Source organism: Thermobia domestica, chromosome 3 (assembly GCF_964235325.1).
Source record: "Thermobia domestica chromosome 3, izTheDome1.hap1.1, whole genome shotgun sequence".
In the NCBI taxonomy this organism is placed as follows: Eukaryota; Metazoa; Arthropoda; class Insecta; order Zygentoma; family Lepismatidae; genus Thermobia; species Thermobia domestica.
The window spans coordinates 344,547,686-344,562,660 of NC_137456.1; the positions used below are offsets into that span (position 1 = coordinate 344,547,686).

Below are 14,975 nucleotides of genomic sequence, written 5' to 3' on the forward strand. Positions count from 1 at the left end.
GCTAAATGTACAGTTCTAACATTTTTATCTACATGTATGGATAAGTCTACTAATTTTGTCACTTCTGATGGAACGAAAGCCCAAAATTTTCATTTTTGGTTCAAACAGTATTGAAACTTAAGAAAACATAGGATGGTGCAACAGGGTGTCTACTAATATCCTATTCTAAAATGAAATTTTGTTTCGTAACCTTTTCTTTACCAAAACATAAAATTTCGTAACATCCTCAAGAGAGAATTTAGGTGCGAATTAGGCCGAATTTTATTTATTTATTTATTTAACATTCACCAGATACAGCTCAGAGGCCATTTTACACTAGATATCTAACAACAACAACAACAACAACAATGGAAAGGATTTGGGAAGGTATCGGCCAGGGCCTGTTTAGTAGGTACTATCCCGGCATTTTCCTGGTAGGACTGAGGGAAACCCTGGAAAACCTCAGTCAGGATGGTCGGCAGCGGGATTCGAACCCACGACCTCCCGAATGCGAAGCCAACGCTCTACCACTTGAGCTACTTCGCTCGGTAATTTTCATGCATACGATAGAAGCGTGCTTCGCTTGCGATTTGGTAGCGTCTAAAGCCGACCACAGAAATTTTTGGTGGTGACTTTTGACGTTCTATAGTACAAACTTTTCCAGTTAGTACTTATATTTGTACAGATTTAAAAAAATCGTGACCCAAAAGCTAAATTTCGTGACTTTTCCTTGACTTTCATGACCGTTCTCTGATTTCTTGACTTTTCCGTGATTTTCGTGACCGATAGACACCCTGTATAATTCACATTTATTTTTGTCAATTTAATATATTTAGTACATTTCCTTTCATTTAATGTACAAACTAAACAGAACAACACGTTCAGCAAGGCTATGTGATAATATATATGAAACACACAATCATGTAACAGTTTCAACAAAATAACTGTGTCTTCATCAGACTTCCATTCCTCCTCTTGGATGAAGAGAAGGAGTGGAAATCTGATGAAGACACAGTTCTTGTGCTGAAACTGTTACATGATTGTGTGTGTGTGTTTTTTTTTTTTTTTTATACATATTATCATATAGCTCTGCTCAATGTGCTGAGTTTAGTTTGACAATATTAAAACAAGACCTGATAAAATACTGATCTACAAATATTGATTCTTTAAAGTCTGTTTCGGAAATTTAGACAATTCTACCTTTGATGGCACCTTTCATTATAATCTGAATAAGTACCGTAATCATGAAATACTACTATTGTAGGTTCCATATGCAACACACCTTTTTAATATCCGAGAGAAACAAGCTCTCCCCGCTGGTTCAGTGGCTAACGTGAACACTTATGGTGCACGGGGTACCGGGGTCGATTTCCGGTGTAAGAGCATATTAACTCATTATGATGGTTCGGATTCCACCTTAAACTGCAGGTCAACGTCTCGTATAGCCTCGGTGCTGAGAACGGACGCTAAACGTCAAAGAATCAATTATCTTCTTCCATTAACACCAATATAAAGTAACTTTTCAAATAATAGTTGTATTTAGTTTGTAATAAACAAAATTAGTTTTAACGTACAGTTATTAAAATTAAATAATATTGTTATTTAAAAAGTAGTTCACAGGATCCCAAAACGTCATTATACGTAATCAAATACAGATGCGTTCCTTCCTATAGTCGCTGTTTTAACTTAGATTTTGGGGGAAATTTTATTCTGGTAACACTGTAATTTCTATGGATGGCAACACTGAAAATTCTTCAGAGTCATATTTCCTGTTGTAGAATAATGTTATCTATATTTGTCGTAAGTTGCATTTCATTATCTCCTTTCACTTATGAATAAACAAGTAAAAGAAAAATGATAAATTTTGTATTATTTTTAGTAAGGCTCTTAAGAACAGAGGTCATTGTATTTTATTCTCTTCATAAACACTGTTCAATATTCTCTAAATAAAAAAGAGGTACGGCCTACCACACTAAACTTTCTTCCTCTCATTAAATTAAATGATTCATGTTGAAGTTCTTACTAAACTATTAATTTATGAAATACCCGTTCTTCGCACACGCAGAGTAATGTTTATTCAAAATTTTAGAAAGTAAAGAAACGGGTGAAATATATAACAACTACGCCCGTTTCTCGTATGAGAAGAATAATACAAAATAATTGGAGTATCTCAATGATATGCAACCTGGACGACATAAAGAACATTGGTTTGCCTACTTGACAGGTACTATGGTTTCACTGTATATTTTTTAATATAAATTTTGAAACCCTAAAGTCGAAACTCCGCATAACATTTTCGTACGCTATTAGATCTGATTCTCTATAATACACAGCCAGAGTAACTTGTCCCTTCTCTTTCGAGGAAAGTACGGGAAAATACATCGACAGCAACGCTATAAGAGGCCAGGAGCGGATCCAGGACCGACTTCTGGGGAGGGCGGTAGGTTGTCATTGCTACTTTTAAGGGCTCCAAACTTTGGGATGGGTTTTATTTATATATATACAGGGTTTGTATGATAAGTAATGAGACCAGGTCTGGAAACATTGTTTTATTGATCTGATCTGTACAGGGACTTAAAAGCTTTCGAAGTACTCTCCTCTTGCGTCGATGCACTTCTGCAATCGATGTTTCCACGCTGCAAACGCCCCCCTGGAAGTCAGCAGCCGGCATGTCCTTTAGAAATGTGGTCACGGCTGCTTGGATGGCTGTGACGTCTGCAAAACGGGTTCCTTTCAAGCGTGGCTTCAGCTTCGGGAAGAGGAAGAAGTCGGCCGGGCTCACATCTGGGCTGTAGGGTGGTTGTGGAAGGACTTCCACCCCAATCCGGGTCAAAAAGGAGGTCACTAAGAAGGCGGTGTGGGCAGGGGCATTGTCGTGATGCAACTTCCACCGGCTAGCGATCGCCGGTCTTTTCCGCTTGACGCTCCTGTGCAGTCTCTCAAGGACTTGTTTGTAGAAGGCGGCGTTGACGGCTTGTCCTTGGGGTACAAACTCCTTGTGGACCACCCCCACATTGTCAAAAAAAACAATCAACATTGTTTTCACCTTTGACTTCGACATTCTGGCCTTCTTGGGGCGCGGGGACGCAGGAGTGTGCCACTCCGCGCTTTGACGTTTCGTTTCAGGGTCGTACTGGAACACCCACGACTCGTCACCTGTTATGACGTCATCTTCAAAGTTAGGGTCACTGTTCATGAGGTTCAACAGTTCCTGACAACAATCAACACGTCGTTGCTTTTGTTCGTCAGTCAACACTCGCGGCACCAGTTTCGCACAGATTTTTCTCATTCCCAATTGTTCCGTCACAATCTTGTGCACTGTTGTGTGGTTCATATCGAGTTCATCAGCAATCAATCTCAACGATAATCGACGGTCTGAGTTCAGGAGATCCCTCACTTTTGCCACAGTTTCGTCCGTAGTCACTGTTGTCGGGCGTCCAGCCCTCTCCAGATCCTCAACGCTTTCCCGGCCGTTCCGGAACGCACTGTGCCAACGAAACACCTGGGCTTTGGATAGGGCTTCCTCTTTGTAGGCCTCCGTGATGAGAGAAAGCGTCTGAGTAGCCGTTTTCCCCAGGCGAACGCAAAATTTGATCGCATAACGCTGTTCGATGGAACCCTCCATGTTTGTTGATTTTCCGCCGTGACAAGAATGTTCACAAGGGCTTTGTCCAAGGCTTGTCCGCGCTCCACTAAGGCTCGGAGCCAACTGACGCGCGGTGCGTTGCTTTGCTCGGACCCCCCCCTACATCCTCCATCACCGACAAACCCGCTCCAGCGACACGCGCGCCGCGGCGCGGCGAGTCTCATTACTTATCATACAGACCTTGTAAAATAAGAAAGTTTCCTCTTCTGGGAGGGGGGCAATTGCCTCGATCGCCGCCGCCCCCTGGATCCGCCTCTGTAAGGGGCACAGTTCAAATAGAAAGGCTCTATCAAGCTTGTTGCAGATCTCAAAATGCATTTACCATTGGCATGACAAACACACATACATATAATAACCCAAGAATGTAACAGGAGAGATGCCATATGCAATGATCTCTCATCTTCAACCATTTTAGTTCAAAAGTAATGAAAAACATTCACCTCACATACATTGATTATATTAATGATATTTGATGGTACTTAAACTAGCTATGCAATTCAAAATATAGTGAAGTATCTTGGTGTCACTTTCGGTAAACGTCTCTCTTGGAACGTCCACCTCTCCAATTTACAAGGTAATATTCGACGTCAGATCAAATTGTTACGCAGTTTGAAAGGCACTAACACCAAACTTATTCTTTAAAAAGTATTCTTATACATATAAAGTTTCTGTCTTGCTCTTACGCATGGACATGTTGCCTGATTATAGGCTCCACAAAAGTTTTATGATATACTAAAAGTCCTAGAACGCCATGTTTTACGCATTGTTTATGAGTCTTCATCCCGGCGAAATTAAAATACCGCTAATTTTACAGTAATTATGTGATATCTTCAAATGGACAAAAGATAATTGAAATGTGGAACAAGAGCGCCCTAGATAATATTAGTTTGCGTGAGATACCGTTATCAAGGTCAGCTAGTGGTTTTCCGTTTTCAGCCGTTTAGAAACGCGAAAATAAATGCCGATTTTCAAAATGGCTCGAAATCGAAAGCAGATAAGTGAGTCGTGATAACGGTTTCTCATGTAAAATAATATTGTCTACGGCGCTCTTGTTCCACATTTCGATTATCTTTTATCTATTTGAAGATATCACATAATTACTGTAAAATTAGTGGTATTTTAATTTCGCCGGGATGAAGACTCTTAACCACATCTGTACAGTCTTCGCTCTCGTTACATTTACCGCCGTATAGCAGACGCTCGTCTGATTTTCCACGAACTCTTAGACCAGACTCCAGCTCCACCACGTTACGCATATTCACCGTTAGATCACCTTCTTGTTATCCATGAACATGATCAGGCCACCGCTTACTATAACCCCTGTCGTCATATACAGGGTGTTTCAAAACAACAACCACGTTTGGGAGGTGATTCCTGACATCAAGATAAGACAAAAAGTATAGACCAACCTGGATGCACAAATGCTTCCTTTCGGAGTTATAGGCTGCAGAAAACATGAAAAAATGAACTTTAAATATCCAAAGCTGCAATACTATGGGACCTACCGTAGTCGGGTCAAAATTTCACTTAGAAATTATTATATGCCCTATTCAAATATCCATGTTTAAGAATACTGCGATACTTCCAGAACAATTTTTATAGAGGTAGTTGGTGTGTACTTCAAATGATATGCCCGTAGCCAAACTTACTCTATGAAAACTATTGCGTCAGAAGCTTAGGATTCTGAAACATGGATTTTTGGATAGCGCACATATTAGTTCCCACATGAAGTCTTGACAGACTATGGTAGGTCCCATAGTTGAGGAGTTATGCACCTTTAAAGTTCTTTTTTTTTTCATGTTTTCGGCAGCCTCCAACTCCGAAAGGAGGCATTTGGGCACCCAGATTGGCCTATACTTTTTTGTTTTATCTTAGTGTCAGGAATCACTTCCCAAACGTTGTCGGTTTTGTTTTGAAACACCCTGTATACTGACGCTTTCCACTGAACATGATTTCATGAATGCATTCCTTTGTTTTCTAACAAAAAGGGCTTCAATTATGCAAACCCGCTCTGAGTAGCCCCAGAGTTGATGATTAACACCATTGTCGGAACTAACATCATACATTGTGTTCTGTTACTTGCACTTCATCATATACACTATGTGATCAAAAGTATCCGGACACCCCCAAATACATACGTTTTTCATATTAGGTGCATTGTACTGCCATCTACTGCCAGGTACTCATTATCAGCGACCTCAGTAGTCATTAGACATCGTGAGAAAATGGGGTGCTCCGCGGAACTCACAGACTTCGAACGTGGTCAGGTGATTGGGTGTCATTTGTGTCAGAAGTCTGGACGCGAGATTTCCACACTCCTAAACATACCTAGATCCACTGTGTCTGATGTGATAGTGAAGTGGAAACGTGAAGGAACACGTACAGCACAAAAATGTACAGGCCGACCTCGTCTGTTGACTGACAGAGACCGCCGACAGTTGAAGAAGAGGGTCGTAAAGTGTAATAGGCTGACATCTATCCAAATCATCACACGGGAATTTCAAACTGCATCAGGATCCACTCCAAGTACTATGACAGTTAGGCGTGAGGTGAGAAAATTTGGATTTTATGGTCGAGCGGCTGCTGATAAGCCACACATCACGCAGGTAAATGCCCAACGAAACCTCACTTGGTGTAAGGAGCGTAAATATTGGACGACTGAACAGTGGAAAAACGTTGTGTGGAGTGACGATTCACGGTACACAATGTGACGATCCGATGGTAGGGCATGGGTATGGCGAATGCCCGGTGAACGTCATCTGTCAGCGTGTGTAGTGCCAACAGTAAAATTCAGAGGTGGTGGTGTTATGGTGTGGTCGTGTTTTTCTTGGAGGGGGCCTCCACCCCTTATTGTTTTGCGAGGCACTCTCACAGCACAGGCTTACATTGATGTTTCAAGCACCGTTTTGCTTCCCACTGTTGAAGAGCAATTCGGGAATGGCGATTGCATCTTTCAACACGATCGAGCACCTGTTCATACTGCACGGCCTGTGGCGGAGTGGTTACACGACCATAACATCCCTGTAATGGACTGGCCTGCACAGTCCTGACTTGAATCCTATAGGACACCTTTGGGATGTTTTGGAACGCTGACTTCATGCCAGGCCTCACCGACCTACATCGATACTTCTCCTCAGTTCAGCACTCCGTGAAGAATGGACTGCCATTCCCCAAGAAACCTTCCAGCACCTGATTGAAAATATGCATGCAAGAGTAGAAGCTGTCATCACGGCTAAGGGTGGGGCAACACCATATTGAATTCCTACAGTACCGATTGAGGGCGCCACGAACTTGTAAGTCATTTTCAGTCAGGTGTCTGGATACTTTTGATCACATAGTGTATAATATTACGTACCATGCTGAGGTCACCTTCTTCCGTATGTCTAACGATATAAATATATCAAATAAATAAATAAATAAATCCTGAGGGCAACACCATATTGAATTCCAGCAGCACCGATTGAGGGCGCTACGAACTTGTAAGTCATTTTCAGCCAGGTGTCCGGATACTTTTGATCACATAGTGTATATTATTACGTACCATGCTGAGGTCACCTTCTTCTGTATGTCTAACGAGATAAATATATCAACAAATAAATAAATAAATCCTGACACTCATCTCCCAATCGTACTTTCAATAAATGAATGCTCATGACCCCAGAAAAGGCATTACCTTGTGCGACCCGCCCATCTTCGGATGGGAATGAAATTGCAGCGACCAATACAATAATTAAAGTAACCTAAATACTTGACAGGCATTGTATGAGTGATATTTATGATTGATGGAGCTTTAAAACTGGAGAGGATGAGGTCGTTATTCACACTTTTACCACCATTTTAATTACATGGCTAACAGAGATTAATATTCGGTTTCCCTTTTTCACATTGGTAATCAGTCGAAATCAAATTAAAGAAAACAGTGCTTCAGTCACTCACCTTCCGTTCAGCGGTGGCCGTGAGGTGCTGCAGCCTTTGGGTCATGTTGGAAAGAGACTGCTCAAACGCCGATACAACGTGCGCCTGCAAAAAAAACAAAAAAATGCCAACCGACAATTAGCTATGTATGTCATAACAGCTGCTTCCATGCACTGAATACAAACATATCACACCTCAAGTGTTACTTAACATCTACCGCTTTAATTCATAGTTACAAAAAGAAGCACATGCACTGTCGACGCTTTGCCACCTGTAATTAGTGTTGGGAGATAATCTGTGTTTAGAAGCCGTTATCATGGGCTTCTATATTACTTTTAGTTAGGTCACCTGTTTGATAAACAGACGAAACTGTTTTTTTAAAAAATCGTAAGGTAGAAAGTAGTGTTGGCGACGTTCCATTGGAATCAATGCCAAGTAGGGTAGTGAATGTGATACAATTATTACGAAACAAATGCTTTTTATTTTTATTTATTTTTTTAAAGGATCCTCGTTGAGAAAGTTAACGGTTTGAGTACCTACGTACATCACCTGTGTTTTCTCGCTGACTGCATCGTATGGCAAATTATTTTTCAGTTTTATTTCAAACTAGCTGAAATACCCATTCTTCGCATGGGTTAGATAAAATATCTATGTAAACAAACTAAACAATGAAAGAAAAAAATATCGGTCGTTTTCTACTATTTTTATATATCCCGGTAAACGCCTGCTAGTCCCCCTGGTTCGAATTTAAAAAAAAAAAATGCCACTGGCTTCCATTCGATGGGGACTGTATTTGGAAATGAACGACTGTGCGAGTATTACCATTCATCTTAGAGACCGCGAAAACTATGGATATGACACTAATATCGATCATTTTAGATTATTTTTACATGTCCCGGTAAAAGACCCTTTTGAGAACCCCTGCTTCGATTTTTTTTTTTACAAAAAAAAAACCTTCGTGTTGGTTTGGGGCCTGGACCAAGGTACCCGTGACTAAAATTTGGTAACTCTCGGTCATCTCGTCTGATCCCCTGGCCTTACACAAACAGACAGACACACAGGTATTTTATTTTTTTTTATTAGATGAATTGGAATTCTATGATTTTAGGAGTTTTCTCAATTATTTAAATATTCGTTGCTTTTTCAAAATAATTTTACAGTTTAATGCTAAAACAGTAATATCATAAGGTTTAATTGTCAAGAAGCACGAAATATTTAAATAGAATTGAAAAAAAAAAAACAGTAAAACGAAAGAATTAAAGTTTTAATTCATTTCATAGAAAATAGGGGGGAAATCCAATTCATTCCAAGAAAAATTTCAATTCATTTCAAAGAAAATTTGTTTAAAAATTCAATTCATTTAAAAAAAAACTAAAAATTCCACTTATTTCAAAGAAAATAGAAAAAATTTCAATTCATTTCAAACAAAATAGAAAAATGTCAATTCATTTCAAAGAAAATAGAAAAATTTCAATTCAAAGAAAATACAAAAAATCAATACATTTCAAAGAAAATAGAAAAATTTCAATTCATTTCAAAGAAATATAAAAAACAATAGAAAACAATAGGCGAATAAACAAAGATGGTTACGTTATGTTTTATGCAGTCAAGATAATGACCAAACTCAGGGCAACACTTAACATTTTTGCCGTCCTAGGGTCATTAAAATGCTGGCCTCTCAGTATCAATAAAATAAAATTTGAGACAGTGAAGTGAATAATGAAATTGGACGTAGAAAGTTACGCAAAACAAATGTAAAAATCACATGGCATATTCATACGCGGTGCATGATAAATTACTGAAGTTTCCATAACTGGAGTATCAAAGAAAGAACTAATCCTAGAAATTTCCCGCCTCGCGAGGCTTGCCGTCCGATTCTGCCCTATGTTGGCCCATGCGGAAATAAGTATCTGACCATACTACTACACCTATGTATCACTATGGGTTCAATATGCTTTGATACCATTTTAACCTTTATAAAGGTCATACAGGGACAAATTTGACCCAACCCTTCTTATTTTATGATATTTATATTTGAACTTATCTTTGTACGAAATTCAGTGAATTTATCACGGCAAAAGTCAGACCTAGAGTTAGCACATTTCTGTTCTAAAACCGGGACACTTCGATGGGAGGTAAGTCTTCCAAACCAGGACAGTTTGCTAGGGGGTTACTTTCACTTCTGCCATAGACAAAGTATTCAACCAGCACAAGGGCCATTTTATTTCAGTGTATCAATGCTGATGGTTAGGAAAGTATCTTACCTAACTCATTTTAGATCCAAACTGGCGCCCTCTACCACTGTTCAAGTGTACTATAAATTAAGATTACGTATTTTAAATACACAATACTGAAAGTAATATTTTAGAGTACTACAATGAGGACACGAGACAAGAGGCTTCAAACTGGAACCAGAGCCATCACCCTACTGATACTAGTTCTTTCATTATTAAAAAAAAAAAAAAAAAAAAAAAAAACTTCAAGGGGTGCCTTCAACACAGGCTAACTTACAATCTTCTTTTGGTAATAGGCACTTGCCACTGTATTGAAATATTATTATTGTAATAAAAAATTGTTTTTCAAATTTTATATTTATTTATTTATTTAAGAATCACCAGATTCAGCTCAAAGACCATTACTACTGGATATCTAACAACAACAACAATGAAAAGGGTTTGAGAAGGTATCTGCCAGGGCTTTTTTCAGTAGGTACCATCCCAGCATCTGCCCGGTAAAACAGGAAAACCCTGAAAAAACCCAGTCAGGATGGTTGGCACCGGGAATCGAATCCACGACCTCCCGAATGCGACGCCAACGCTCTACCAATTGAGCTACTTCGCTTAGTTTTATATATATATATTCATTTCACACTGAAACATGAAACCCCAGTGTCAGATTTCCGACTAGGCAAACAAGGAAAACTGCCTAGGGCCACAGAACTCAAAGGGCTCGCAAAAGGAAAACAAAGCATCAACATTTGGAATAATTATTTTTTTCTAAATTATTAAATGTAACGTTTTACGTTTTGTTTAATTTGATACGTTTCATTATTACTCTAAAACAATAAGTCTAAATTTTGTCAAAGTGACTTCACACTGAACACTGGTCAGAAAACGTTTCAGAGCTCCTTCGTGGATAAGCGGTTAGCGAACGCGCCTTTGGGGTGGGAGACCCGGGTTCGATTCCCGGCAGGAGAACATGTGGTTCGGATTCTACGTTAATCAGTAGGTCCACGTCTCATATAGCCTCGCTGCTGAACGGGACGTTAAACTCAAAATCAACTCAGAAAACGTTGCATGATGTCGCCTATTAAACCGTTGACCCAAGGTTCACTACAACTGACGGATGAGTGAACACACAATTGCATACGGCGGGCGATGTCCCATCAGCCATATATTGCCTAAGGCTGCAAGTTGCCTAAATTCGCCTTTATTTTGAGATGGGACAAAACATAACCCCTGGTGGCATTGTTAAATGTCGATCTTTAACCCTCCGCTGGTCATTCAAAAACTTCTCATTCGTCAAAGTAATGAGAGTAAGTTCTCTAACCAATTAAATTTCAAATTGCTTTTCCACTTCACTATGCGGTACAAGTTAATGCGAATCACTTTATGACAAAAAAAAAAGCAAAGGCATCTAGTTTATTTGTCGTAAATCAGTATTGAAACCGGAAGTATAGTTTGTTTGAACCACTTCCGGTATCGATAGAGTATTGTGGAAAACCATATGTCTTGAGACGCTGAACCGTTCGAAAAAAAAAAAAAAAAACGCTTCTCGCTATGTGTTACCATTTTCGTTCTATATGGTAATAAACGCTGAGACTCGTATTGAAACCGGAAGTAATAGTAATTTTAAACAACTTCCGGTTTGGCAGAATGTAGTGGATAATTATGTTATAGTCCTGAGACGCTGAATCATTTGCAAAAAAAAAAAAAAAAAAAAAAACGCTACTCGCTGTTAGTTTCCGTTGAATGGCGATAAATGTTGAAACGGGAAATGATTACTATGAACCACTTCCGGTTTGAATAGAGTTAACAGAGGAGATGAAACCTATTCTTGGAATGCTGAATCAACTGCAGAAAAAACTTTATTCAATCTCTTATTGTTTTGCTCTGATACCTGTCAACAAACGGACAATCGGTCGAAGCCGTTTTATAAGACTTCCGACACTTATGCATAGCCGGCCAGCAACCAGAGGGGGGGCGGCTAGGGGGGACTGGCCAATCCAAACCTTAACACAAAATGCTATTATTAATACCAAAAAAAAAAAACAATTTACCTATTGGTAAGAGAAAGTTTAATGACTTGCCCCCCTAACATATTCATGGCCCCCCTACACCTCTGTGGCTGGTTGCGGGCCTGATGCATAGCATACATAGTTTGGAAGTGTAATAACTGAAAAAAAAAAATGAAATATGAAGCAGATTAATTCTAACAAAAAAAAAAATGGAAGATGTTGTCCAACGCAAGCTTTCATAATTCAGAATCGAGCCACACATCCTTCGTGCAAGAGACGAGCGCTGGACCGCTGACTTCTAATGAGAATCAGCCATATGTACAGGACCAGGAATTACTCGTGTATATAAAATGGACGATTATCCGTCAGTAAGTTGAAGAAAAGCCTATCTGTGAGAAGCATTTTGCCATCTCCTGAAGAAGATGCTCAAGTCAATCAGCGCCATCTGCATTTCCATTGAGCGGCTTCCTTTGTGCTCTGAACTCGAACATTAGTCAAGCAGCCATCAAAGGTTAACAAGGTGCTTGTTGTTCAACTCTTCACAAATACACAACGCGTCACGGATTTTGTGAATGATGCCACGACGCACAACGAGAATTACAGATGGAATCAGTTGATATATTGGGAGGGGGAGGGAAGTCCCTTACAGAGATGACAGAAAGCTTCTTCGTGTGTAGTACATGCCACAAGCAATATTTTTTTCAACCAATGTATTCTTTTGCAATACTCATTCTCCATTCTGTGGTCATTTTATACTAATGTTAGTTATCTCCTTAGGAACAGAAAGTTTAAAATTTATATCATAGTGTGCGTGGCATAAACCTTAAATTTCCTAATCAAATCTTAGTCTGTGTCGTATTAGGTATTAGACAATGTTACTCAACAACAGATTGAGGTCGACGACTTTTGAATCCTGACAACTTTTGTTTGCCCAAATCACGACGACTGTTGCTAAGATATGTGGAGTTTTTAAACGTTTTGTAGAAACTAAGTTCGTAAGGCTACTTCTAAATTTACAGACACATCAAAGTCAAGCTCAAGTACACAAACGTTGAAAGCGATGGAAACATTTTGACATGGACATTGAAAATTTTATTTTTTAAAATTTATTTATTTATTTATTTATTGTTGAACTGTATGATGTTTCAGATCAGGAGCATCATTTCAGATTTTGTTTGGGGTGCAAGACCCCTTGATATAAGTAAAATTTCGCGTTTTTCACTCATTTACTACTATTCTATTGATATAATTATATAAAATTCAGGGAGCAATTGCCCCTACCTGCTTCCCCCCCTAAATGACACCCCTGTTTCAGAATAACGTAGATCAGTGGAAATGTCTGAACAGAAAACGGAAGTTTGTCCAGAAATCCTGAAAATTGCTCACGGAAGTTGACGAGCTAGAAACTGTTTCTCTACACGTCGCGCCAAGTGACTCTGAAATGATTAGACCTGAGGTTTCTGAAACTTTTTTCTTTTTCTTTTTTTTTTTCAATTGAGAATTACTTCTGTCAGAACGTTGTACCGATCACCTTACTCTTGCCCGTTTCGAGGGCTTTTTTTTTTTTTTTTTTTGTTTATCTTGTAATGTTTTAAATATATATACCAGTACACTTATATTTTAAAAATCTTATAAATTAAAATTCCATTAATTTTATAAATATTTTATAATAATGCACATTTAAGCTATTGGAATTTTGTACAATCCTCCCAAAATTCAACTGTAGTGTCTGATACCCAATCCATTTATATCTTTTCTGAGCCAATGTTTAGTGTACGAGAAGCACAAAAACAAACTTCGATGACTACTTGTGGTCTGCGGCTCAGAGCTTAAGCAACTCGGGTTTAGACCAAAGATGAGTCGGTACCAATATTTTGCGTTTCTACAGAGCACTCGTATGTTCGTAACCAAATTACCAGGAGTTTAACTCCATGAGAAGGCATCGAGTTATATGGAATTCAAGAGTATCCGCTCACGGTCTTAGCTTATTTGTTGCAAGTGTCTGTGCGATTCTTACAGAAGTCCTGAAGGTATTGAAATTTATTGTGTGCGAACCCGGGATCTCGTGTACCAAAAGATATGTGTGTAGTCACTAGACCAGTAAGAAGGGCCTAGAGCAGTGGCTCTCAAACTTTCCGATAACTCGGACCCCTTCTTCATTCGGAAAGTGATCTGCGGACCCCCTTGCAATTTTATCTGAAATTTCACATGTCATTAAAAAATATACTAATTAGAATTACCACTGAGAAGAAAATTCTGGTCCAGGAACATATTTTGGGAGGGGTTTCTCGTCGTTTCTTAAGAAATCCGAGAATGGGAGGGCTTGATGTTTATAAGCAGAGGAATTGACTAACATTTACCTCTTTTAAAAAAATCTGGAATTGATGGTAATGCTTTCTGCCACTTGAAGATAAAATCCATGAAATTCCGAGGCGTCGTGCAGTTAATGTTGAACTGCTTTTGAAAAAAAGTGTGCTAACAAAAGAAGAATTTTCTCTCACTCTAAGCTTCTATATAACTGTTAACTGGCTTCAGGACAGAAATTCAGTAAAGTAGGAAAACTTTTAAATTTAGAAACGTAGGTATAATTTCTAATTGTTTCTTTTCAGTAACTGAAAAATACTTCTTGCATAACAGCTGTGAGTTCCATTTTATCACATTTCAATTTTTAGGCGTCGCGTACCACCTGGCTAGGTCCCGCGGACCACACTTTGAGAACCAATGGCCTAGAGATTCCCCTCCTCCAGATTTTCAACGGAACATACTGAGCTCTATTTTAAAAACTGATCCTTATCAGTAGCAAAATATTGCAGATGCTTAGAAAAATCTTCCTTCATCGAAACTCTCGTCTTCAGCGGTATATTGAGGAGAGATGGTGCTAAACTGTGTTCGCGTCGTCCCCTTTCACCATAACCACAACAACCAGCTTCTACGTGACTTGACTTCCTGTTGGCCTTTCGCATATTGTTCGGCTTTCGAAGCGTTTAAGAAACATTGTCATAGTTATGTCGTTAACATCTACACAGTCGACAAGTGTTCATCTTCCTGTGAGACGAGCGCCATTTTGAATCAGGAATAACAGACATTTATTATTCAGCACAAACAGAAAGAAGCCAATTTTGGAACATGTGCTCAACTGATTTACAATCACAAATAACAGTAAACAATTCCTAATGATTTATTTCCTGTCTCAATACA

General features: G+C 39.1%; 1 protein-coding gene across 15 annotated transcripts in view; it reads right to left on the reverse strand.

The window, feature by feature from the left end:
- The window catches only part of sick (sickie), a 1,461,343-nt gene that overhangs the window by 42,964 nt on the left and 1,403,404 nt on the right, over window positions 1–14,975 (reverse strand). For all 15 annotated transcript variants that reach the window (XM_081752883.1, XM_081752888.1, XM_081752884.1 and 12 more), the window contains one exon: window positions 7,562–7,645. In XM_081752883.1, the coding sequence (XP_081609009.1) occupies window positions 7,562–7,645 (84 nt within the window). The remainder of the gene's footprint in view (window positions 1–7,561; window positions 7,646–14,975) is intronic.